The sequence below is a fragment of the Castor canadensis genome, chromosome 14 (assembly GCF_047511655.1).
Source record: "Castor canadensis chromosome 14, mCasCan1.hap1v2, whole genome shotgun sequence".
NCBI classification, from domain to species: domain Eukaryota; kingdom Metazoa; phylum Chordata; class Mammalia; order Rodentia; family Castoridae; genus Castor; species Castor canadensis.
Genome location: NC_133399.1, coordinates 27126852 through 27151453, shown reverse-complemented (window position 1 = coordinate 27151453; position 24602 = coordinate 27126852). Strand labels below are relative to the sequence as shown.

The 24602-nt window shown below is 41.5% G+C and overlaps 1 protein-coding gene across 9 annotated transcripts; it reads right to left on the bottom strand.

The window, feature by feature from the left end:
- On the bottom strand, positions 1–24602 carry LOC109687767 (uncharacterized). 9 transcript variants are annotated; one of them, XM_074054145.1, is made up of 9 exons: positions 24467–24590; positions 24110–24186; positions 16762–16914; positions 7706–7841; positions 7169–7242; positions 6138–6264; positions 5318–5401; positions 4446–4525; positions 1–4028 (listed from the first exon to the last, which is right to left on the bottom strand). In XM_074054145.1, the coding sequence occupies exons 4-9, from the start codon at positions 7728–7730 to the stop codon at positions 2169–2171; spliced, it is 2250 nt and encodes a 749-aa protein (XP_073910246.1). In that variant the 5' UTR covers positions 7731–7841; positions 16762–16914; positions 24110–24186; positions 24467–24590; the 3' UTR covers positions 1–2168. The 9 variants fall into 9 exon arrangements, with proteins under 9 accessions (XP_073910246.1, XP_073910245.1, XP_020021380.1 ...); XM_074054144.1 differs by lacking the exon at positions 16762–16914; XM_020165791.2 differs by lacking the exon at positions 16762–16914 and having other exon boundaries at positions 24462–24567.

The following is a 24602-nucleotide window of genomic DNA, read 5'->3' as shown; positions in this document are numbered from 1 at the left end:
TAGCTTTTCAAAAGATATATATTTATTATATTATAGATTTCTTATGTTCACATATTTTATATATTAATTTACATTATACATTAATTTATATATAAATATGCTTATTTATATATATAACTAAAACTAGTAACACATCAATGGAGGAAATTAAGACACAAATGAAAAGATATACCATCTTCATGGACTGGAATTAATATTGTGGAAATATCCAAATCTCCTAAAGCGATTTAGATATTTAATGCCTTTCTTTTAAAGATTATAATGCCATTCATTGTTCAAAACTCACTGGCCATAGGCTGGCAGAGTGGCTCAAGAGGTAGAGCTCCTGCCTAACAAGCATGACGCTCTTCTTGAGTTTAAACCCAAGGATCACCAAAGGAAAAAAAAAAAAAAATCACTGGCCATTAGGAAAATGAAAATCAAACCACAGTGATATATTGCATTGTGATGTTAGGATGGCTTTAAAAAAAAAAAAAAACAGCCAGGCACCAGTGGCTCACAGTTGTAATCCTAGCTACTTGGGAGGCTGAGATCAGAGGATCACAGATCAAAGCCAGCCCGGGCAAGTAATTCATGACACCTTATCTCCAAAATAGCCAGAGCACCCAGGGACAAGTGGCTCACACTTATAATCCCAGCTCCTCAGGAGGCAGATATCAGCAGGATCACAGTTCAAAGCCAGCCCAGGCAAATAGTTCTAGAGATTCTATCTGGAAAAAAAGCCATCATAAAAAACAGCTGGTGGAGTGGCTCAAGGTAGGCCCCAAGTTCAAACCCCAGTACAACAACAAAAAAAAAGCAGGAGCAAAATGAACTGGAAGTGTGGCTCAAGCAGTGGAGCACCTGCTTTGCAAGTGCAAAGCTCTGAGTTCAAGCCCCAGTCCCACCAAAAAATAAAAATAAAAAAGTAGAAAAAAATCCAGACAGGAAGTGCTGGCAAGGATGTGAAGAAAATCCTAACACTTATACACAGCTGAATGGAATAAAAATTGATAGAGCCACTTGGAAAACAGTATGGAGGTTCCACATAAATTTGTAAACAGAATAACCAAGTGATCCAAGAAACCAATTATGGGCATACATCCAAGGAAATAAAATGACTACCTAAAGAGATATGCACTCTTACATTAAATGCAACAGTACTGACAATAGCCAAGGTATGGAAACAATCTATGTGACATATATAATGGAATATTTACCCTTAACAGAGAAGGAAATTCTGCCATTTGGAACAACAGGATTGAACCTAGAGGACAGTATGGTACATGAAATACGCCAGACATAAAAAAGTACTACGTGATCATACTTAATTACACAGTACAGAAAAAATATAATCATGGTTACCCAGGGTAAGGAGTTATTGGAGAAACGAATTATTTGTCAAAGGGTACAAGCTTTCAGTTGTAAGATGAATAACTCCTTGAGACTTTATACAGAGCATGGCAAATATAGTTAATGATAATGTATCATATACCTGAATGTGCTGAGTAGAAAGTGCTTCATAACACCAAAAGTAACAGGTGACCATATATATTCCACATCAGGTTGTTTACCCTAAATATATACAATTTTAGTTATCAGTCATCTTAGTAAAGGGAAACAAAAACTAAGTACAGTAGTTAAAATTAGATATTTAAAACTTAAGTCATAAATACAAATATTCAACACATTTCAAATACTGAAGTGTAACTGTTCAAAACAAGTCTATAAAACCACCAATAAGGGCATGTATCTCTGAAGCATACAAAACTGAAGGACAGAGAAACAATTCCCATATTCCACACACGAACAACTTCTAGAGTGAATCATGTCTGTTTATTAAAGGTTATAGAATAAGGTAAGGTAAAATGACTTTCCAACATTTCTTACTTTCATGAAGTCTCTCTCCATTGTGATATTAGAGGCAACCACCCAAGTACTTAGCAGAACTACAGCTTTGCCACGCTACAGAGTTCCTCTTCATTGAAGATCTCATGGTTAGTGAGATCCCAAGAGGCAGCGAGAGTTTTCCATGTTTCTGACACCGCACAGCTTCACAGTGAGTTCTTGCAGGACTGTGAGCAGGCTCTGATGGCTTACCCACACTCCTTAAGTTCAAGGGGCATCTTAGAATGAGTCCTCTCAGGTCTCTAAAGTGAACTGGGCCAAAGGAATACTTTACATGTGGCTCATACTGATAAGGTTTCTTGCCACTGTGAATCTGAGTGCATTGCTAAGGCAAGAGGACTTCTTAAAACAGTTTCTTCATTCCGTTCATCCAAGCGCCTTCTGTCCAGGGTCTCTATGTGCTCAGTTAGATGAGAACCACTGAAAGCTAGCCTATAATCCTTGCACTTGTAGGCTTTCTCTCCACTATGAATTCTGACATGCTTACTGAGGTGTGAGTAAACAGCGAAGGCCTTCCCACACTCCTTACATTCATAGGGCTTCTCTCCAGTGTGCGTTCGCATGTGGATGTGAAGGTAGGAGGAACATGTGAACGCTTTCCCACACATGTTACACTCAAAGGGCTTCTCTCCAGTGTGAGTTCTCAAATGTGCGATAAGGTATGAGGAGGAGGCGAAGGCCTTCCCACACTGGTCACATTCGTATGGTTTCTCTCCCGTGTGACTTCTTATGTGTTCAATGAGGCCTGAGGAAGTGGTGAAGGCCTTCCCGCACTCCTTACAATCATAGGGCTTCTCCCCAGTGTGCGTTCGCACATGCTTAGTGAGGCCTGAGCGTACAGTAAAGGCCTTCCCACATTCCTCACATTTATGGGGCTTCTCTCCCGTGTGAATTCTAACATGTTTACTTAGGTGTGAGGAAACCGTGAAGGCCTTCCCACATTCCTTACACACATACGGTTTCTCTCCAGTGTGAGTTCGAATGTGATTGTGAAGGTAGGAAGAACATGCAAACGCTTTCCCGCACACAGTACACTCGAAGGGGTTCTCTCCAGTGTGCGTGCGTAAGTGTTTAGTAAGGCTCGTGCGCTCAGTGAAGGCCCTGCCGCATTCCTTGCACTGATAGGGCTTCTCTCCGGTGTGAGTCCGCATGTGAATGCGGAGATAAGAAGAACATGTGAACGCTTTCCCGCACACCTTACACTCAAAGGGCTTCTCTCCAGTGTGTGTTCTCAAGTGTGTGATGAGGGTTGAAGAAGAAGCAAAAGCCTTCCCACAGTAGTCACACTCAAAGGGTCTCTCTCCCGTGTGACTTTTCATATGCTTGATGAGGCCCGAGGTAGAAGTGAAGGCTTTGCCACACTCCTTACATTCATACGGCTTCTCGCCAGTATGGGTTGGTAAATGTTTACTGAGGCCAGAGCGCCCTGTAAAGGCTTTGCCACAGTCCTTACATTTATAGGGTTTTAGTCCAGTGTGAACTCGAAAGTGATCATTAAGGCATGAGGAATTTCTAAAGCATTTTCCACAAACCTTACATTCAAAGGGCTTCTCTTCAGTGTGAGTTTTTAAGTGCTGAGTTAGGGGATAACACCTGGAAAAAGCTTTCCCGCATTCCTTACACTGGTAAGGTTTTTCCCCTGTATGGGTGCGCATATGAATATTAAGGTTGGCAGAGTATTTAAAACTTTTCCCACACTCCCTACATTCATAGGACTTTTTTCCAGCGTATGTCTGAACAGGCCCAATGTGGCCCACAGAGGGGTTAAAAGCATCATCACTCTGCCTCCATTGGAAAAATCTGTCTTCACTGTGAGTCCTCCCCTGTGGGTAAAGGCATGACTGACTAATAAAGTCCTGCCCAAAGTTACCACAGTCAAGTGACCTGGCTTGCACACATGAGGTCTGGTAAGCAACACCTGGAGTCAGACTGAAGTCTTTTCCATACTGACTGAATACCGGAAGTCTGTCTGCAGAAGTATCCTTATGCAGATTAGGAAAGTTGTGTTGTTCATACTGACCACTACCACAAGTGTTCCCTCCATTAGGAGTACCCACGTGTGTCAGAAGGCATGAGTGTTCTTTGAAGATTTCTACACATGGCTTACATTCATAGAAGTCCTTTCCATTGTGAATTCTTGCCTATTGATAACAAAACAGTAAATTTAACATTTCTGAAGACAGAAACATTACTTGATGATTTTTCTCATCTTCAAAACATGCATATAGTTCCTGCCCTCTGGATTTCATTCAATATGAGTGAAGGAACCCGAATGCAAGAATCCCATATCATCTGCTCTAATTTTGAAAGGATTCCTGTAGCTTTTCATCCTGTAGCTTTTCCTAAGATTATAAAGCCCAATGTCTAATTTTATAGGTGGGAATGTATCCTTGTGGGAACTCTGAAGTTTCTCATACCAGATTTGGGGCATTTCTTCAGAGACACTGTTTGCCATGGTGGAAAACTATCTCTCTTTTGTGTCTCATTTGCACTGCTTTCTATCATATCCCGATCTACCCTGAATGTGGGAAACAAGAAACATCCTTTGTGAGTCTTACCTGTTCTATCTCAGCTGTTTTTAACCAAAAAGCATCCTGCCAAGATGCCATCCCTTTGGTGTTAAGTCGCATTGCCCATTCTGAAGTTAAACAGAGAAACGTACATATAAATGTTTCTATAATGAAATAGGTTAGAAAAGCAAAAAATGATACAACTCACTTGCATTTGTTTTCCTATTAAGCACGCTAAAAAATAAAACCATGACAGATGTGAGCAATCTGGCCATGTCTAAATGTTCAGGGGCAAGGGCTGCAACTCCAAGTCCGCAAGTCCAAGGCACTGGGTCCCCTCTCTAGCATCATCATTATCATAACTTACAATCATAAGGACATGGGGTCACAATTGAGAAATTAATGACTTATTCTGAAAACTAAATGTCCTGGTGAACAGAAACAGTGTTAATAGGGAAGGAAGATCTGGACAAAGTACATCATGAAAACCATAAACTCAAATAAGAAAAGAGTAAGTCAGTGTTGAGATTGTTGTGGATGGATGGAAAGTACCACAGGATTGAACTGCAAGGATATCCCAAAACTTCCACGTCTAATGGCCTTAGCATTCTCACTTAAAAGATATTTTGAAAAGTTTCCTCTAGTTGGGGATGTACCAAGAACACTTCCCTAGCATGCACAAAACCCTAAATTCCATCCCCAGTATGACAAAATATAGTAATAAATTAAAAATTTGGGAGCTAGTGGAGTGGCTGAAGTGGTAAGAATGCCTGCCTAGCCAAGAATAGGACCCTGAGTTCAAACCCCAGTGCTGCCAAAAAAAAAAAAAAAAAAAAAATTTTTTTTTGAATTGCTCATTATACTCCAAACAAACATACTAAACTTCTCATCAGCTGGAGATGTTTTCCACAAACACTTACTTTGGAGAACACCTCTCTCCACTGTCCTTAACTCTTCTTCTGCTTCCAAACAAGATATCAGGCTGGGTTTGACAAGCTGAAATCCTACACACGAGGAAAGATAATCATGGAAGTGACTCAAGCAGGAAATGATAAACCTTTCCATGATTAGGAGCTATGGTTCTTTACCCTTTTCCCTTTCCTTCTTTCTATTTTGGAAATTTCGGTTCTATTAAGACTAGTGAAATGACTACTAAAGACCTCAGTATGAAATATTCCATCTTTATGTGTCCATAAGGCACTGATCTCTGATCCCTAAAAAACAAAGTATTGATTATGTAGACATTTATAAAGCACTATGGTTCTTTTTTGGTTTGCTTAGTTTTTTGGATTTTTTTTTTGTTTTTTTTTGGAGACAGGGCCTTGCTATGCAGTCCAAGTGGAACTCTGGATCCTCCTGCCTCAGCCTCCTGAGTGCAGGAATTACAGTTGTGTACCACCACACCTGGCTCTACACCAGTAATTTGTTAAATATTGTTGTAATGCCTCAGATTCAAATGAGGAGGATTATTAAAACACTGACGGTGGGACCCCAACTGAAGTACTTCTGATTCAGTATATCAAAGGTAGAGACTGAAAGTGTACTTTTATGAGAGTAACGGTGATACTACTGATCCTACAACCACACCTTGAACCACCACAGATTAGAGCATATTAGGACAGGGACTATGCCTGTTATTTTCCATTGTCCTCAGACCTAACATCACTAACCCTAAAACGCAGTAAATACATAATATATTTCTGCTTCCTAAAAGGTTACAAGACATGATGGCAGCCTTACCTACTGTGGCCAGGTTCTGGTAGTTCTCCAGCATCACCTCTCTATATAGGTTTCTCTGAGCTATGTCCAGTAAAGCCCACTCCTCCTGGGTGAAGTCCACAGCCACATCCTCAAAGGTCACTGACTCCTGTAATTACACATATTATCCTAATTTGAGCCAAATAACATATCTATCAAAATTCACTGAAGAATGCCAGGGAACTCAATGACTGTACAGAGTCGGGTCTTCTACCACTGTCTACCCCAAAGGCCCTCAAGGATTCCTCTGTATCCACACTCACAACTAGTCATCATCTTCACTCATGTCTTCAATAGCAAATCTCAAACATGCACTTACCACAACCATATACCCCTGGGATGGTGGAGTAGCTCAAGTGATAGAGCACCTGCCTAGCAAGCACAAGGCCCTGAGTTCAAACTCCAGTACCACAAATAAATAAATAAATACACTCCTAAGCACACTGCACATACCAGAAAAGGGTGGTGAGCGAATAAAATCTTTCCGAAAACACTTATTCACTTTGTCATCTGTCAGAACATTTAGCAAAATCAGAGACATGCCATTGGTGCCCAAAAAAAGAGATTAATTAGGAATTACTGAAATATTGGATGGATTTCAAGATAATCCTTCACCAATATAAGAGGCTCCACAACTTAGGACAATTCAACTGAAGACTTGGTTCCTTTTTTTTTGGGAGTACTTTGATTTGAATCAGGGTCTCCCGTCTGCTAGGCAGGTACTCTACCACTTGAGCCACCCCACCAGCCCTTCTTTGTGATGGTTATTTTCAAGATACGGTCTTGACAACTATTTGCCTGGGCTGGTATCGAATCATTATCCTCCTGATCTCTGTCTCCTACAGAGATCAAGACTACAGGCATGAGCCACCAGCGCCTGGCCATGACTCAATCTTTGAGTAAGGCTTTATTTCCTGTCAGAAGCTCTGGAAACAAGTCTGCCTAGATGGGAAATGTGTTTACCCGGTAGGCGCAAGTATGCCATTGTGGAGAAGGATATAGTTTAATAATACCTGGCAGTCAGCCACCATCCTTTCTACCTTCATATTGTCTTCATGGAAGTAAGTTGGGCCCCTAGAAAATAAACCTGGGGGGGGAAAAAAAGAAGGTGTAAAAATCCAAAACGAACATAATTCCCACATTCCCACATGTGTACATTATTCTGTCCTAGTTTGAAAACTCCCATACAATCCAACATACTCATGAAAACTCTGCATGTACATACTAGTGCCTGAGCATTCCGCCTGGCCTAGAGGCAGAAAAAGGCATGGTAAGCTGTGCTGCCATTGGGAGAAGTAGAGGTCTCATTTTACAGGTAAAATGAGAACTCTGAGCCCTAAGAAACATTACTCTTTACTTACCCACACAGATAAAACTAGTGACTGTGAGATTATGCAGCACCTGTAACCAAAGCACACACAGCGTGGCTGACTTACAAAACAACTCTCTACGGCCTATTATAGCACCTCTGAGATAACAGCAGCATAGTTCTTCAGGCTCAGACCACTAGCATCTATGCTGTGCATGGGGCACCTAAAGCAGATTCTCACCACGGGACAAGCTGATGGCTTCCATCCTATAAGGCAGAACACTCTCTTCTGTGATTCCTAGGACACGTACAGGAAACTGAAGCACCTAAGTGAACAGTGGCAATCGGCTCCTCTCGACATAGGGTTATTTGTATTCCTGTAGACATAGCATGAGAATTAGCTCTGTGTGCTGGTGATACACGTGAAAGCCACTAAAAACTAAGTACTCTACACAATGAGCAGCAGAACACCAACCACCATTTACTAAAGATGACTGTGTGCTACAAGCTCCACTGGGAGTGAGACCATCTCAACCAATAGCCAGCAGCAGTGGTATGCATCTGTCATCCCAAGCTACATGGGAGGCTGAGATCAGAAGGATCAAGGTTCCAGGCCAACCTGGGCAAAGAAGTATGCAAGACCCCACCTCAATGCAAAAAAGCTGGGTGTCATCCCAGTGGCAGTGGGAAGCTTAAAATAGGAGGATCAAGGGCTGGTGGAGTAGCTCCCATGGTAGAGCACAAAGCAAACATGAGGTCCTGAGGCCCAGTATCACCAGAATAAAAAAAAATTTTTTTTAATCGGTTCATGTCATAACTCATAAAATCCTACAATAATCTTCTTGAGCATGATAATGGGTTTATGGCAAATCCTGTCTGTGGGCCTCTCATAATATATCCAGGCCAGAGTGAATGGCAGCCTCCAACCATTGCCCAGCTTTCTTATCTGTGGACTGGAAAAAAGGTTGCACAATTTGAGAAAAGGAAAAAAAAAAAAAAAAAAAAAAAAGGAGGATTGAGGTCCAGGGTAGCTTAGGCAAAAAATGAAATCCTATCTCCAAAATAATTAGAGTAAAAAGGTCTTGTGGGTGTAGCTCAAGTGGTAAAGCGACAGTCTAGTAAGTGTGAAGCCCTGAGTTCAAACCCCAGTACTGTGTAAAATAAAAAATATAACAACTGTACATATATATGAACCCAACATTGGAGCACCTAAATATATAAAACAAACATTAACAGATGTGAAGACTACTTTTGCAGTAAAGGTAAGTAAGATAGTGGGGCATGGTGGTACAAGCCTGTAATCCCAGCACTCAGGAGGAAGAGGCAGGAAAAAAAAAAAAAAAAAGACATCAAGCTGGTGGAGTGGCTCAAGTGGTAGCGCTCCTGCCTAGCAAGTGTGAGGCCCTGACTTTAAACCCCAGTACTGCCAAAACTCAAAAAAAAAAGACATCCTCAACCCTCAAGCAAGTCAAAGTTTAAAGAGTCATGCATGCAAAGAGACTGTACCACACAATGTAGTAAGTGATAACCAAATATGACCAAAGGACCTAAGTGAACATTTATGAAAAGAAAACACACAAATGGCCAAGAGGTACATGAAAATATGCTAAACATCACTAATCAACAGAGAAATGCAAACTAAAGCCACAGAGTAAAATATCATCTCACATCTGTTAGAAGGACTGTCAAAATGAGAAAAAATAACCACTGTTGGCTAAAATAAGAAAACGGAACTTTGTACACTATTGGAGGGTGCATGAATTAGTGCAGGCATATGGAAAACATAAGTACAGAGGTTCCTCAAAACACTAAAAATAGCCTGGGTGTAGTGATGCACACCTATAACCCCGGCACTCAGGAAGTTAAGGCACCCAGATTAAAAGGATCAAAAGTTCAAGACCAGCCTGAGCTGCACAGCAAGACCCTGTCTCAGAAAATGAAAAAAAATAAAAAACCCTAAAACTGGAACTACAAGACCGGAGGTGTGGCTCAAGCAGGGCACCTGGCTTTACAAGCACAAAGCTCTGAGTTCAAACCCCCAGTCTAGCAAAAACAAAAATAACCAAACAAAAAACAACAAAAAAAGTGGAACTACAATGATGTAATGCCACTGTTGAATACAGTTCCAAATGACATGAAATCAGAATGCTGGGGAGACACCAGCCATTTCCATGTTCATTGCAGCATTATTCATAATAGGTAAGACACTGAAACCACCTAAGAACCCATAATGGATGAAGAGACTGTAATACACACACACACACACACACACACACACACACACACACAATGGAATACAATTAAGCCTCTAAAAAGAAAGGAATTCTATCATTTGTGACAACATGGATGAAACTAGAAGATGCATTCAGTGAAATGAGCTGAGTACAAAAAGACAAACATCATGTGATCTCATAAGCATTGAGTGTAAATAAGTCAAAATTATACAGATGGTAAAATGGTGGTTACCAGAGCCTGAGAGATGGAGAGATAATGGTCAAAGGACATAAAATGTCAGTTAGACATAAGGAATATATTCAAGAGATCTACCGTACATCGTTAATAGCCACAATAAATGAATGCATGAATGAGTAACTAAATAAATAAATGATTTTGATTCTGGAATTTCTTTTCATAAAAAATTTTTGACTACACTTGGTCAAAACCGTGTGTAATAAATCCACGAATAAGGCGGAATCCTGTATACCCTAATCACAGACCAAGTAGACAGTGAGCTTAGGAAAAAATAGAAATAAATATCCTGTATCCATAGGGTCAGTGGCCCAAAAAAGACTGAATTTTTGCTGCACATGCTTGAAAATGCAAACAGTAACACTGAACCTAAAGGTACAGATGTGGATTCTCTGGCCATGGAACACATCATCCAAACTGCGCCACCACTGCACTTACAAAGCTCATGGTCCAATTAACCCACGTATGAGCTACACCCCTGCCACACTGAGATGATTCTCATGGAAAGGAGATAAATTGTTCCTAAACCAGAAGAGAAAGTTGTACCAAAGAAAAAGATATCCCAGAAGGAACTGAAGAAACAAAAACTTACGGCATGGGGATAAATTAAGAATTAAAGTAAACGCAAACAAAAGTTATATGTGCGTGTGTGTGTGTGTGTGTGTGTGTGTGTGTGTCTAAATTGTGCTTTGAGAGAGGTACTGCACAGGTATCCCTTGGTGGAGGTTCTAGTTAAAGAAAAAAGCAATCTCCTGGACAGGAGACACTTTTCTCCAAACGTGGGGTTTAGGATGGTGTGGAATCATCTAAGGTAATGTGCATTTGGCCCAAGTCATCTTAATGTAGGGCTGGAGTATCCTTTCCAAGTGAACACCTGTTGGAGTTGATGTAGGGCTTAAGTTTATGAAACAATGAAAGAACACAGAACCAGTAGTTTATATGACAAAAGAAATGATGTGCAGCTGCACATAACAAGATTTCGGTTTTGCTTTTCTGGTAGTAGTTTAGATTCAAATGGGTCCCACAGCACATAAGCAACTGCCTGGCCTGTGGGATAATCTATGGTTAATGAAAAATACAGACCGCTGACTAATCTGGTCTCTTGCCCTTATAGGAGAGTTTAAAATATTTTTTCAAAACGTAGTGTAAGGTAGCCATTGTCAATGGCTCGTGCCACCCAGGCAAATAGTCTTCAAGACGCCATCTCCAAAATAATCAGAGCAAAATGGACTGGAGGGGTGGCTCAAGAGGTAGAGCACCTGCTTTGCAAGTGTGAAGCCCTAAGTTCAAACCCCAGTGCCACCAAAAAAAAAAAAAAAAAAAAAAGGAGGGAGGGATATCAAGAGCAAGCCAACCTCTCTTGCAGGTGACATATACTAGCAGACTCATGCTTTGTTCCATCCTGTCCTAGGAAGGCTAGCCATGAGTCACCATGCCCAGCTCATATTAACTATTTTAATTAGGGCTCAGGGAGTTCAACATAACAAGCTAACTTGTAAATGGTAAGAACTGACTTTGTAACTCAAGAGGCTGAGGTGGGATCAGGTAGATTTTGAGCTCAAGGTCACCCTGAGCAACATACGGAGATCCCTCTCCACATCAGAAGAAAAAAGAAAGGCCTGACTTTAGTTTTATGTATTATTTACTTTATTAGAGGATATATGTGGAGCATTTTAGGACAATGGGTATTGCAACTCTGTGAAATTCAAGCAAGCCCACAGTTAAAAGTGAGGCATATCATTTTCTCATCTTATATTAGGTAACTTTTTAAGACTGTAGGGGGCACAATGTTTAAATTTAGTAGGATCTTAGGTATAAGTCCCAGTATTAAAGAAGATCATGAAATATTATCAATTGGTCATTTAGCACATACTAAATTTAAGGTAAAAACTATATTGTGCAGGCCTCAAACCCAAATAATACCATATACTTTTTCTTTCTTTTTTTTTCTTGAGAGGAGGGTGTCTCACTGTGTTGCCCAGGATGGCCTGAACTCCTGAATTTGAATAATCCTACTTCTGCCTTCCAAGTAGCCCTTATATCTTTTCATGTATGTAAATTTAAATTATATGGAACTTCTTTTATTTTTCATATAGACAATTCATTATATATATTTTGTATTATTTATAATAAGATATTATAATATGTATAACCTATTCAATTATCCTGTATTTTCTCCCCAGTACCTAGGGATTTGATATTAACATTACTAAGTAGGCCGGGTGCTGGTAGCCACTCAGGAGGCAGAGATCAGGAGGATCATGGTTTGAAGCCAGCCTGGGCAAATAGTTCAAGAGACCCTGTCTTGAACCCCTCTCCCCGTCGCCCCGCAAAAAAAGGGGCTGGTGGAGTGGCTCAAGGTGTTGGCCCTGAGTTTAAACCCCAGTATCGGGGAAAAAAAAAAAATACTAACTAGGACTGGGGATACAGTTCAAAGAAGAGAACTTGCCTAGCATGCTCAAAGCCCTGGGTCTATCCTCAGCACTAGGGGGAAAAATAAAACCCTAATCTCTGGCTACCATTACTTTTGTTCGACCTGTCATTTGCAAGGTACTTAAAGTCCCTTTTTTGTTCATGTTCAGCTGGAAGCCTACTAAGTTGGCAGTCTCTTCCCCAACACTTTCTTCTTGTTCTAGGTTTTTAGCCACCTGATGCTTAGGTGTTTAGTTTCTGACTCTGGCTGATAAAGGGAGAAGAAGGGGGAAAGGAAAGGGGCCAAGAGCCTGTGTACAACCTCTCCCTGGAATGGCCCTTGCCCACAGGATAATCAAACCTACCCCACCCCTTGCCCCTGCTTTTTTCTTATTCTCACATGCAAAATTTTTTAATGGATTGTTACAAATATGCAGTTGAATAGGAAGAATAATTTCTAATTTCTAAATAGCACAGAATAACTGGCTGTCAACAACTGTTTTGTGTGTGTGTGTGTGTGTGTGTGTGTGAGAGAGAGAGAGAGAGAGAGAGAGAGACAGACAGACAGACAGAATGGGACTGAGACTGCAGTTTGAACTCAGGGTCTTAGGCTTGCTAGGCAGGTGCTCTACCACTTTAAGCCATGTCCTCAGCCCTTGAATATTTCAAAATAACAGAGAGAGGATTTTGAATGTTCCCAACATGAAGAAATGATATATGTCTGAGGTGTTAGCTCTCATCTAATTGTTACACATTGAATATAGTTACGAAAATACACATTGTATCCCATAAATATACAGTTTCTATGTGTCAAGAAAAAATATTTACAAATAAAATCAATATTTTACTTTGCTTTATTTTATTTTTGCAGTGCTGTGGATCAAACTCAGGGTTTTGCACATTCTAGACAAGTGCTCTGCCACTGAACTACACCACCAGCCATAACATACATTTTAAATAAATGAATAGTAAATGAGTAAACAAAATGTCTTGTATCTCTAGTTGCCTCAAATTCTTTCCTTTCTTTTTGGATGTTTAACTGATAAGTCCTGGTGGTTCTGAGTGGCCCACAGAGTCTCCCACTCTAGCTGGTCTCAATCAACCTCAGAGGGCAGAAGCCTCACAATGGAGAACAACAGTGTCCTCACTTTTCCTGTTTAAGTTCTTCACTTGGTAATAATTTAAAGTAAAAGACACCATATGAATAATAAAAAAATAAAAATTAAAAAAAAAGTAAAAGACGCTTTGTGTGACTTCAAATGAGTTCAGAAACAGTCTCAGGTGTCCTAGGAGAAGAGCATCAAAGTGTTCCTTTTCCTCCCTCCTTTTCTTTTTTTTCCACTGAGCCATCCAGTGCACCTCAGATGCAATCTGCTATCACCCACAAGGCTGGAGAGACAAAGAGCAACAGCAGCAAGGGATATGGCAGAGAAGTATTTACTGCCACAGCACAAGACCCATGGGCCTCACCAGGAAGGCCTTGCCAAGGGAGGAGAAGAATAAACTACTGCTTTCATTCAGTGACACATTTAATGGAGTGTCACCCACCCAGTCCTCAGCTTTTGAGGTTACTGTTCAGAAGGTGCATTTGATGTGATTCCACGGTAAGGGAACCTCACTCCAAAGAGAGAGAAAAAAAAATATTTTGGTGGCCTAGAGATATAACCATTTTGAATGTTGGGTCTGGAGACATAAGGCAGATGAGTAAGTATCCCATCCTCCCCGGAGAGCACCTACATTCCTACATCCTGAGGGGTTAGAGGCATGCATTCCTGCACCCTGAGAGGGAGTTGTAAATCCACATTTCTGCATCCTAAAGAAAAGATACAGGGTGTGATAGATCTGCCACAGGGCTGATGAGCAAACTGCTCTCAAGATTGTTTCCCCTCCCCTATAAGGGGCAAACCAGTTCACCTGAGAAAGCGTGAGAATCCATGGCCAATGAGAAAAACCCACCTAACCCAGAATTAAAACATCCATAAAAACCCCAGCCTTCACCTGAGCAGTGAGTTACCGGTTTCCAGGCTCCGCTGCACTGCTCTAGCTGTACCCTTTCCTTTCTCTCTAATAAATCCCACTTCCCATTTCCCATACTGGCTTTGGCTCATCATTCAGCTGCCTCACCAGCACGTAACATGAAGATTTTATTTAAAAAGAAAAAAAGGTAGGAGGGAAAGGTGGAAGAAGAGTTTTTTTTTTTTTCGGTGCTGGGGTTTGAACTCAGGGTCTCATACTTCCTAGGTAGGCACTCTACCACTTAAGTCACTCCACCAGCCCTTCGTGTGTGTGTGTACTGGGTATTTTTAAAGATAGCGTCTTGTTTTTTATGCTCGGACTAACCTCGAATCGTGATCCTCCTGTTCTCTGCCCCCCAAGTAGCTAGAATTACAGGTGTGAGGCACCTGCACTGGGCTATCTTGATGTTTGAGGTCTCAACATCACAGAGAGAAAGAACTGCCTAGAGACACTAGGTCCTTCCTCCCTCCCCTCTTTTCGCCTTATCAGCTAGAGATAGAAACTAAAAACCACCACCTCAAGTTGCTGAAATCAAAGACAAAAAGAGAAAGAAAGGGAAAAAGAAGCATTGGGCAGCTACCAGTGTGGGGGGGAAGGAGGGAGGAAAACATTAAGTGTTGAGCAAATGCCAAGTCTAACACAGTGCCACAGGCCTCAGATTACTTCTGCTTCGAAAATAAATAGGGGAAGGGGAGGATTTGGAGGTACAGTAACAAAACTTTAACAATTGCTAAAATGTACCAATTAACAAAAATGCATGGATTTACTTTTGGGCTCAGATTATAGTTATACTTGGGTATCCTACTTATTTTAAACATGGTGCCCCTTAAAACAATAACTAAACACAAAAGAAAATAATAGCTGTAACTTGCTTTAACTTTATCCTTGCTTAAATTTCCCACAGTCACAGTGCTCACTGCAATAAAACATTCCACATTGACCACTCCAACTTAAGAGACAATAAAATTAAAATAAGACTTTTACTAACTAGCTTAATAAAATGGTACCTATGGCTCCCCAATTAAAATAGTATGTAAGAGGCTGGCAAAATGGCTCAAGTGTTGCCTGCCGAGCAAGCACGAACCCCAGAACCACACACACAAATAAATAAATAAATAAAATAGTTTATAAGGCCCAATATAAGTTAAAACACAGTGTCAAGGATATAAAAAGCAGTTCACAGAGGAGTGTTTTATCTCCACTGATTCTCCATTTGTTAACCCAATTTTTGCTGGTTTCCAAACCTAAAAATAAAATAAAGAGCACCTCGTAATGAATTACTACAAATTAAGGTTGTACACCTGGTACACCTGGCCGCTAATATAAACATTACCCCCAAACAATCAGTCCTTAACTGCCCCACTACAGTGGCAGTCAGAACAAAGAGAGCCATTCAAGGGTTAGGGATAGCTACAGGTAGAGACATCCATAGGAAAAGTAATCAACAGACTCTCTGACAAGTTTGGGCCATGCCTTCTAAACCAGGTCTATCAAGGCTTTAGGACACAAATCATGAGGCAACAAATGAGATCTCCATGAAAAACCTTGATTGAGCTGGATGATAATTCAGACACCTTGTGTCCAAATGAGCCCTGAGAGAGAGAAGTGGGAGACACAATTTCCTCTTGTAGGTAGGGTCTGCTGTCCCTTGTCAGCTTGAAGTAGATTTCAGAAGAAGAGAACTCCAGCTCCTCAGCAATCTCAAAAAGATTTTTTCAGGATCTTGTCTCTCAGGGGGAGTTGAGGCAGGCTACAATTAGGGAATGTTTGGGACTCTTAGAAAACATGACAATACGGTATTTCAGACTGAAAGTTCCTGTCTTTCTCTGAGCCTTCTTTTCAACTACAAGTGTGTAAGTTATTCACACCCTGGCTCAGGAACAATTCAAACCACCCCCTCCTGGCCCAGGAAACACTCATGCCTCCCCACCCTATCAATTATTGGTTAGGAATCACCTGGTTCTTTCCTTCCCATAAGGTAGGGTATGTTTTAAAAAGCACTAGGAAAAGAGAAAAAAAACGCTCTCTCTGCTTCCAGCTTCCACCTTGTCCCACCATGCCCTTTTTGTAATTCTCCTCCCTAACTTTAATAAACTCCATCTCAACCACGTGTCCTGCCATGGATTCTTCCATGTGGGACACAAAGAATTTGGAAATCTTCTGTTGACTGTGTCATTGCCATTAACAGTCCCACCCATCAAGGGAGTATTATTGAAATTACTGATTCTATTCTATCCATTGGACACCAGTAATATTGGGTTCTAAAGCATTGTTCTGTTCATCACCAATTTTCAACAGCCTCTTGGCTACAGTTTGCTTCCACGTCCAAAGGGACAAAATACACATTCTCCAGGCAGATCTCACCACTTCCTTTGCAAGCAAGATCTTAAAGACACCCACCTTCTGTAGGAGCACAGGTGTCCATTATACCGATAACGTCCTCCAAGTAGATTCAGTTGACACACTCACAAAGGACATAGAACTCCAACATCCTCTGGTGCTTTTTTGGCTCTGATGGCAACACAGTCTTCATCTTAAAATTTTATATCTAAACTAAAATCAGCAGGCACTCCTATTAGCACCTTCAAAAAGAAAACTCTTCTTTGAAATAGAGGCTCGGGTAGTATCTTTTTAATGCCTCCTACAGTTTCTGGGGACCATTAGTTGCCTCAGGAATTCTTTTTAATTAATCTTTTTATTTTTGTGCAATGGGAATTTGAACTGAAGGCCTCACACTTACAAAGCAGGCACTCTACCACCTGAGCCATACCTCCAATCCTGCTCCAGGAATTCTGATGCAAGAAATTGTCCCTGTTGGCCACCATTATAACAACATAGGATTGGCCACCTACAAAGCTCTCCTGGAAATGCAGGTCCTCACAGACCCTGAGCCTGGGACCCTTCATATCCAAATTCCCATGATGCTTTCGGTCATGGAAACAATAGCCCAAGAGCTTTGCTTGGGTACTGAGACAACGGAACTAACCATGGGCCCTCTGGTGTTAAGTCCATCTGCAGGAGACACAGTAGCTTCCCTATTCATAGTGACTTGCCAAACACCAAGTATCAAAAGTCAGCATGCCTCCTCCAGAAGGAAAGCCCCTAGAGGTTAACTGGCTGAACAAGGGTGCATAGACTATGCAAAGGGCACTGCTGACCAAAATACTTGATGGAGCTTAATGGAGAAGTACTAAGTTCCATCCTTAGTCAGGATGTCCCTAGTAAAGGATAGGACCCAAAAAACAAGTAGCCAAGCATCAAGTATCTTAGCACTGGGACCCTGCTCAACAAATGGCCGTCTTTGCATGGTCTAAAAATTGTCCCATTCAAGGTAAAACAAAAACTTCAGGGTGGTGGGAGGAGCCAGGGCATAGCTCCATGGTACAGCATTTGCCTAGCATGTGCAAAACCCTGGTTCTAGAGAGGCAAAAAAACAAAAGAACCTTCTGTGACTCTCTTGCCTGACACATACCAAATCATAAAGCAAAATCACACTTCTACACATGCACTTACAGCACAAAACCAAAACCAGGTCTTCCTCGCCAGAGCATTTCACATTCCCATCAGTGTTACAGATGTTACCGATAGAACCTAACTGTCACAAAAATAAAAACACAAAAACTTCTCTTCAGTATGGTTAAACATCATTCTATTAACTGTTAGTATTATTATTGTTTTACTGGTTATAACCCAAGGATCACATTCTCTCCAGTAGGTAACTACTGAAAAAGTATGCTACAACTCACCCTGGCCCTAAACCTCCCCACTGAATACAACATTGCCTCAGACAGCACAGCCTAACTAAGGAACTTGCTGTCAGAGATGACTTCTTCCACTACACTTAAACCTCTACAGCGATGTAGCATGGACTGCCTCTGCAGAGGCACAAAATGATACACAACAGTTCTGCTTTTCCTTCTAAACTGTCTGCTTAGGACATGATCCTGGTATACTACTTGCTCTCTGCTGAAATGTACAGCTCCACAAATCCAAACCTAAAAGAAAATCTGGCATGGGTTACTAAAATTAATGGAGCTTATTATGTTCCCTCAGGAAACCTCTCTCCCATACCAACAAACTCCTTAGCCTAGCAAGGAAGAAGACCACTTACTCACACAGATGTCTTCTCTTGTTACCCTTGTCCCAAGGCTTGCCTCACCAACCACCTCTCCTCCCCGTCCCAGTTATACACAACAATATTTATCTTTATCTATGCTTTACTAAATGATCACCTTATAAACCCTAAAATAAATCTGCAGGTTCTGACACTACTCAAGCTAACTTAATGAAGTGACATGTGGCAAAAAGCACAGGAAGCCCAGAGCTGGTGGCTCATGCCTGTATTCCTAGCTACTCAGGATGCAGAAATCAGAAGTATCATGGTTCAAAGCCAGCCCAGGGAAATACTTTGCGAGACCCTATCTCAAAAAAAATCACAAAAAAAAGCTGGTGGATTGGCTCAAGGTGTAGGTCCTGAGTTCAAACCCCAGCTCCACCAAAAAAAAAAAAAAAAAACAAAAAGAAACACAGGAAGCTGCTACGAGCTAAGGCCAGCCTCTAGCAGACAGAGTAACAAAGTCTATAGGATGCAAGGAAATGGACTTTGTCCATCATCTGAGCAAGTGCAGGCTTTTCCTACTTAACTTTCCCAGCTAAACTACACAAGGCTCTAGCCCAGGCAATGGCTTGATTGCACTCAGGTGGAATCCTGAACAGAGACACTATCTAAGAAACTGTGAGATAGTAAGTAAATGTTTTAAAGCACTATGTTAGGCAGCAATAGGTAAGCACACACATATCCGTCATCTTACAGCTAAACCCCTGCTGTTCTGGGGACAGAGGCATTCTTTTGGATCCAGATTCTTTCACTCAAAATTGTGTCTATGAAGTTTACCAGTACTTTTTTTTTTTAACTGCCTTTAATTTATTCCTTCTATCTGCTATGGAGTCTTCCATAGGATAAGAATACTTTAACTTGCCCAGTATTCTGTTGGGCTATTTCTAACTTATGGCTCTATTATACATAATCTGTTATGTAAAGTCTTTACATTTTTCTTTCTCTTTTTGATGGTACTGGAGTTTGAACTCAGGGCCTCTTACACCACACACATACACCCAACCCTTTTTGTTTTAGTTATATTTCAGATAGTCTCCCGTTTTTGCCAAAGCCATCCTGGACCTCAATCCTCCTACCTAAACTTCCTGCGTAGCTGAGATTACAGGTGCAGACCATCATGGCCAGCTTATTGGTTGAAGCAAGTCTTGATAACTTTTTGCCCAGCTGCCCTTGATCTTCACATCCCCAGTCCCACACTTCTATCTTGATATACATATACATGCATTCCTTTTTTTGTGACAGAACATGTGTTCATATGAAGTTAGGATATATTACCAACAGGTTTTGAGATTGATTCACCAATAAACATGCACATCCTCATCAGCTTCATCCTTAGAACCCTCATATATTGTTTCACTATGTCCACCCAGCTCATTGGGACCCAGAGTGGCAATAGAGAATATGGACGCTGCCAAGCCACATGGCCCCTTCAGAGCTTACTGGGAGCCCACAATGGCAGGGGACTAATCATTTACCTGTAAAGCGAGTCCAACCTATAGATGTGTGCATGTCTATGAAGAGTCACACAAGTCAGACGCCAGTGGCTCACTCCTGTAATCCTAGCTACTCAAGAGGGAAAGATCAGGAGGATCAAAGTTCGAAAGCAGCCAAGGACAAATAGTTTTTGAGACCCTATCTCGAAAAAAACCCATCACAAAAAAATGGTTGGCAGAGTGGTTCAAGCGATAAGAGCACCTGCATAGCAAGCATGAGGCCCTGAGTTCAGGCCCCAGTGCCACCAAAAAAAAAAAAAAAAAAAAGCACACAGGAATGATCACTATAGACACTTGAGGAAATGAAGCCTCGTCTAGGTAGAAAAAGGAAAACAGATTTTGATTCTCTCAAAATCCGTACACAAACATTTATTAAGATAGGTAATTAAAAGAAATGAATTTTCATGATGAATTTATTTTTCAATGCTCAGTCTCATATTCTAATTCCTCAAATTAATTTCCAACTCATGAAAATTCAAACACATGCATGCTTTATCCTATTTTATCTTGACGTACAGCATCTGAATGGATAACACTTAGTTTTCCTGCCTGTTATTATAGACTCTTTTCTCAACTTTTTCCCCAAACATAAAAATGATGATAATGCCAAACCTGCCAAACTTCCCTGTCTCCCTCCACCTATGTAATGTGCCAATCCATAGAGAGATTTCATCATCTCCTACTCCCTTTCCTTTTTCATGGCTACCTCCCACATCCTGTTTTGTTGTTTGCAGTGCTGGGAACTGAATCCAGGGCCTATGTACATGCTAGGCAAGTGTTCTACTGCTGAGCTACATCTCCGCCCCTACATCTTGTATTTTTTGGTTCCAAGTTAACAAATTACTCATTTTCTTAGCTTCACCTACACCCATACAAAGACAGAAAAAAAAAAAATACTGTCTTATCCTTTCCAAACCTTTACCAATTTATGATACATTCATTTCCCTGGTTACACATTAGCCTCCTCCCCTAGTTTATAAGCTCCCTCAAATAGCTCTAGTTGAATTTTGTCACCAGACCTTAACAAACCATTCAGGCACCCAACAGTTTACAGGTATTACAAGAAGGGAATGGAAAGAGCCAAGATGCCCTACTACTGATGAATGAATTAAGAAAATGTGGTATTTACATATAGTGGAATTTTACTCAGCCACAAAGAAAAATGAAATTTTGTCACTCACAGGTAAATTGACAGAACTGAAGAACAGCATCTTAAGTGAAGTCAGCCAGGTTCAGAAGGCCAAAAGCCACATATTCTCTCTCATGTGGAATACAGATCTAACACAAAGGCAGCAATATCATGAAACACTGGTCACACTAAGGGGAGGTCACATATGAGAGGGGGAGAGATTAAAAGAAGGAAATTAAGAAGGTGAATATGGTTGATGTACTACTCTCTATACAAGAATGAATATAGAATTTTTAAACCAGATGAAACCACCGTAAGGGACTAAGGTAGAAAAAAGAAAAATAGAGATGAACCAAATCGGGTTATAATACATATATACATGGAAATGTCACAAGGAACCTCCCTGTGTAGCTATCTTAAACAAGCAAAAATGTCATTTTTTTTCTTCTTCTTTTCTTATACAAAAATGTAGAACAGAAGGATAGAACAGGTTCTGTCTGGGGAAAACAGTACCAGTGGGAGGGGGGTGAATACAGTGCAAATACTGTGTACACGTGTATATAAATGGAAAAGTGATACCTGCTGAAATTATTTCAGGATTAGGAGGAGGGTGGAAGAAGAATGATGGAGGGGTCAACTCAAATATGATCTATTTGATATAGTATAAGAACTTTTATAAATGCCACAATGTACCCCTATCCCGCACAACAATTAAGAAAATAAAAACAACTGCTTTCTGTCTGCCCCTCTGCTGCCTCCTGCCCTCTCCCTCCTGCCCTGGCCATGCTCCGCAAAGTCCTGATCCTCTCGGCCTTGTGTGCCCTGGCTGTGGCTTTCCCCACACCACCCCCAGCTCCTCTAGACTCAACCAGTGAGCTAGACTCAACTGGTGAGCCAGAGTTTACAACTTATGTGGAGATCACCTCTGAAGTGGTCTTAAGCACTGCTGTAGAGGTAACCATAGATGGAGATTCAACCATGGACCCACAGCAGACTGCAAAATCAGAGGCCACCACAGATGTGTACGAGTGGGACACACACACTTTTGAATTCTCTACTAATGTCAAGACCTCCAGCTTTGTGGATGAAACCAGTGAGGCCACAGATCAGATCAGCACCTTCACAGAAAGCAATGAGTCTTCGACCATGTATCTTTAAAATGAAGCAAAATCTCCGTTAGCTGTGACCTGTGCTATCCACCAGTACCCAGCCAAAGAGAAATGGCAAGGCAATGATCCTGGGTGGGTGCTGTGAATTGCACCCAGAAGGCAGAGGCCCATTTTTGTAGCTCTGTCCAATTTATTACAAGCTTAATAAATATTCAGACTGCAAAAAAAAAAAGAAAAGAAAAGAAAAACAAGAACGGAGAAAACACTTAATGAAAAGGGCTGGGGATGTGGCCCCATGGTTAAGAGTGCATGTGCAAAGCCCTAGATTCCATTCCCAATACCACAAATAAATAAATAAATAAATAAATAAATAAGCTGGGCACCAGTGGTCACACCTGTAATCCTAGCTACGTGGGAGGCTTATAGGGAGGATCATGATTCAAGGCCACCCCAAGCAAATAGTTCTCAAGACCCCCCCCAATCTCCAAAATAACCAGAGCAAAATGGACTGGAGGTATGGCTCAAGCAATAGAGTGCCTGCTTTGCAAGTGTCAAGCCGAGTTCAAATTCCAGTCCTACCAAAAAATAAACATACCAGGAAAACACAATCACAATGTATGGCTTTCTGAAAGAATTCGTGATCCTTCCAAAAGAAAATAATAGAAAAACAACAGCCACTGCTCTGGGTTCAAAGAAACTTAAAGACAAGATGGGTGCCAGTGGATCAGCCTGTGATCCTAGACACTCAGGAGGCAGAGAGCAGGATCACCAACCGGTTCAAAGCCAGCCCCAGAAAAATAGTTCTCAAAACCCTATTTTACAAAAACAAGTCAGAAAAAGGGGCTAGCAGCATGGCTGAAGCTGTAAGAGGGTGTGCCTAGCAAGCATGAGGCCCTGAGCTCAAACACCAGTCCCTTCAAAAAAAAAAAAAAAATTTAGATTAAAAAAAGACTTGAAAGACAAACTGAAAGAGCAAATCCCTGAGTTCAAACCCCAGTACTGAAAGAATAAAAAAAAAAACTAAAACTAAAATATATACACTTGGAGTCAGTATTAGAACCAACAACAACCAAAAGTATATATTGGAACAATGTAGCGAATTTTAGTTTTTTACATAGGCTATATATTAACATTATTTTTATTCCCTTAATTTAAGCTGGAGGCATGACTCAAGTGGTAGAGCACCTGCTTAACAAGCGCAAGGTCCTGAGTTCAAACCCAATACTGCAAAAAAATATATATCTTTTTTCATTATTTTAAGAGATGCAGTACTTTGCATTTAAAGCTCAGTTTGCATGTCTGCAATTCTCAAATAGTTCACCAAAAAACGTATTTTATTTTTCTGGAAAGATGACAAATTCAAATATTACAGTGCAATCTTTCCTTTCTTCCTCGAAGCCCTTGGTTTGAAGCTCTGCAGAGAGGGGTTGGGGATGGTACAGCCCTAGGAATTTCAGATGAAAAGAGGTAAATTATTGTGTTTTAGTGGAGTAGCTTGTTGCCTCCACAATAAACCATGTAAGGAAATATACACGCCCCAGAAACTTAAAAACAAGCAGCTGTTAGCCAGGCACCTGTGACTCACGCCCATAATCCTAGCTACTAGGAGGCTGAGAACAGGAGGAGTGAGGTTTGAGGCCAGTCTGGGCAAATAGTTCTCGAGACCCCATCTCCAAAATAACCAGAGCAAAATTGCTCTGGAGATGTGGCTCAGCGCCTGGTTTGCAAGCAAGAAGCCCTGAGTTCAAAGCCCAGTCCTTCCCGCCCCCCCCCAAAAAAGGCAGCTTTCTACGTGAATGTAATTACGTGTCAGAAACAAATACAGGACGCGCAGAGAGAAAGCCGAACATCCGGTGACACCCGTCAAAGCCCCTACAACCAGCTTTGCCCCGGAGCTCACCGGGACGCGCCGGTCCATGCAGAGGGCGTAAGTCGGGCGAAGTCGCGGTGAGTCAAACTGCGGGAATTCTTTTCCTTCTGAAAGAAAACCTAAAAGCTTGCTTTGGAGGCTTTTGGAAAGGCAATCGCCGTGTCTGAAAAACCTGTGAGGAAGCGCAGGGATGCCAAGTCCCCAAATCGCACCAGACAGCACGCACCGTGGGAGCGACAGCCAGAGCGGTCTCGGACCCCACCGCGCGGCCCCGGCGGACGCGAGCGCTCGGAGACGCGGACTCTCGACCGAGGCTCCTCCGCCACCAGGGACAAACCTGCACTTTCACCGCCCCCTTGCCACTGCCGGTCGGCCACTTTACCTAACCTCAGTAAAGCCGTATCCAGGCAGACCACCACTGAGGGAACTCGGAGCCACACCGGAAAAGACGGGCAGCTCATGGTGACGTCACTTCCGCTGCCTTGGTTATGAGGGCCGGATTCCGGGGTCCGACCTGAAATAC

Bases quoted from the DNA above. Each gene is read 5' to 3' on its own strand.
- LOC109687767 (XM_020165792.2), bottom strand. From the start codon at position 7,730: ATGGAAGCCATCAGCTTGTCCCGTG. The intron at 4,526-5,317 runs GTAAGTGTTTGT...GTTTAACTTCAG, and splicing joins GGAGAGAGGTGTTCTCCAAA to AATGGGCAATGCGACTTAAC. The intron at 4,029-4,445 runs GTAAGACTCACA...TGTTATCAATAG, and splicing joins AAACAGCTGAGATAGAACAG to GCAAGAATTCACAATGGAAA.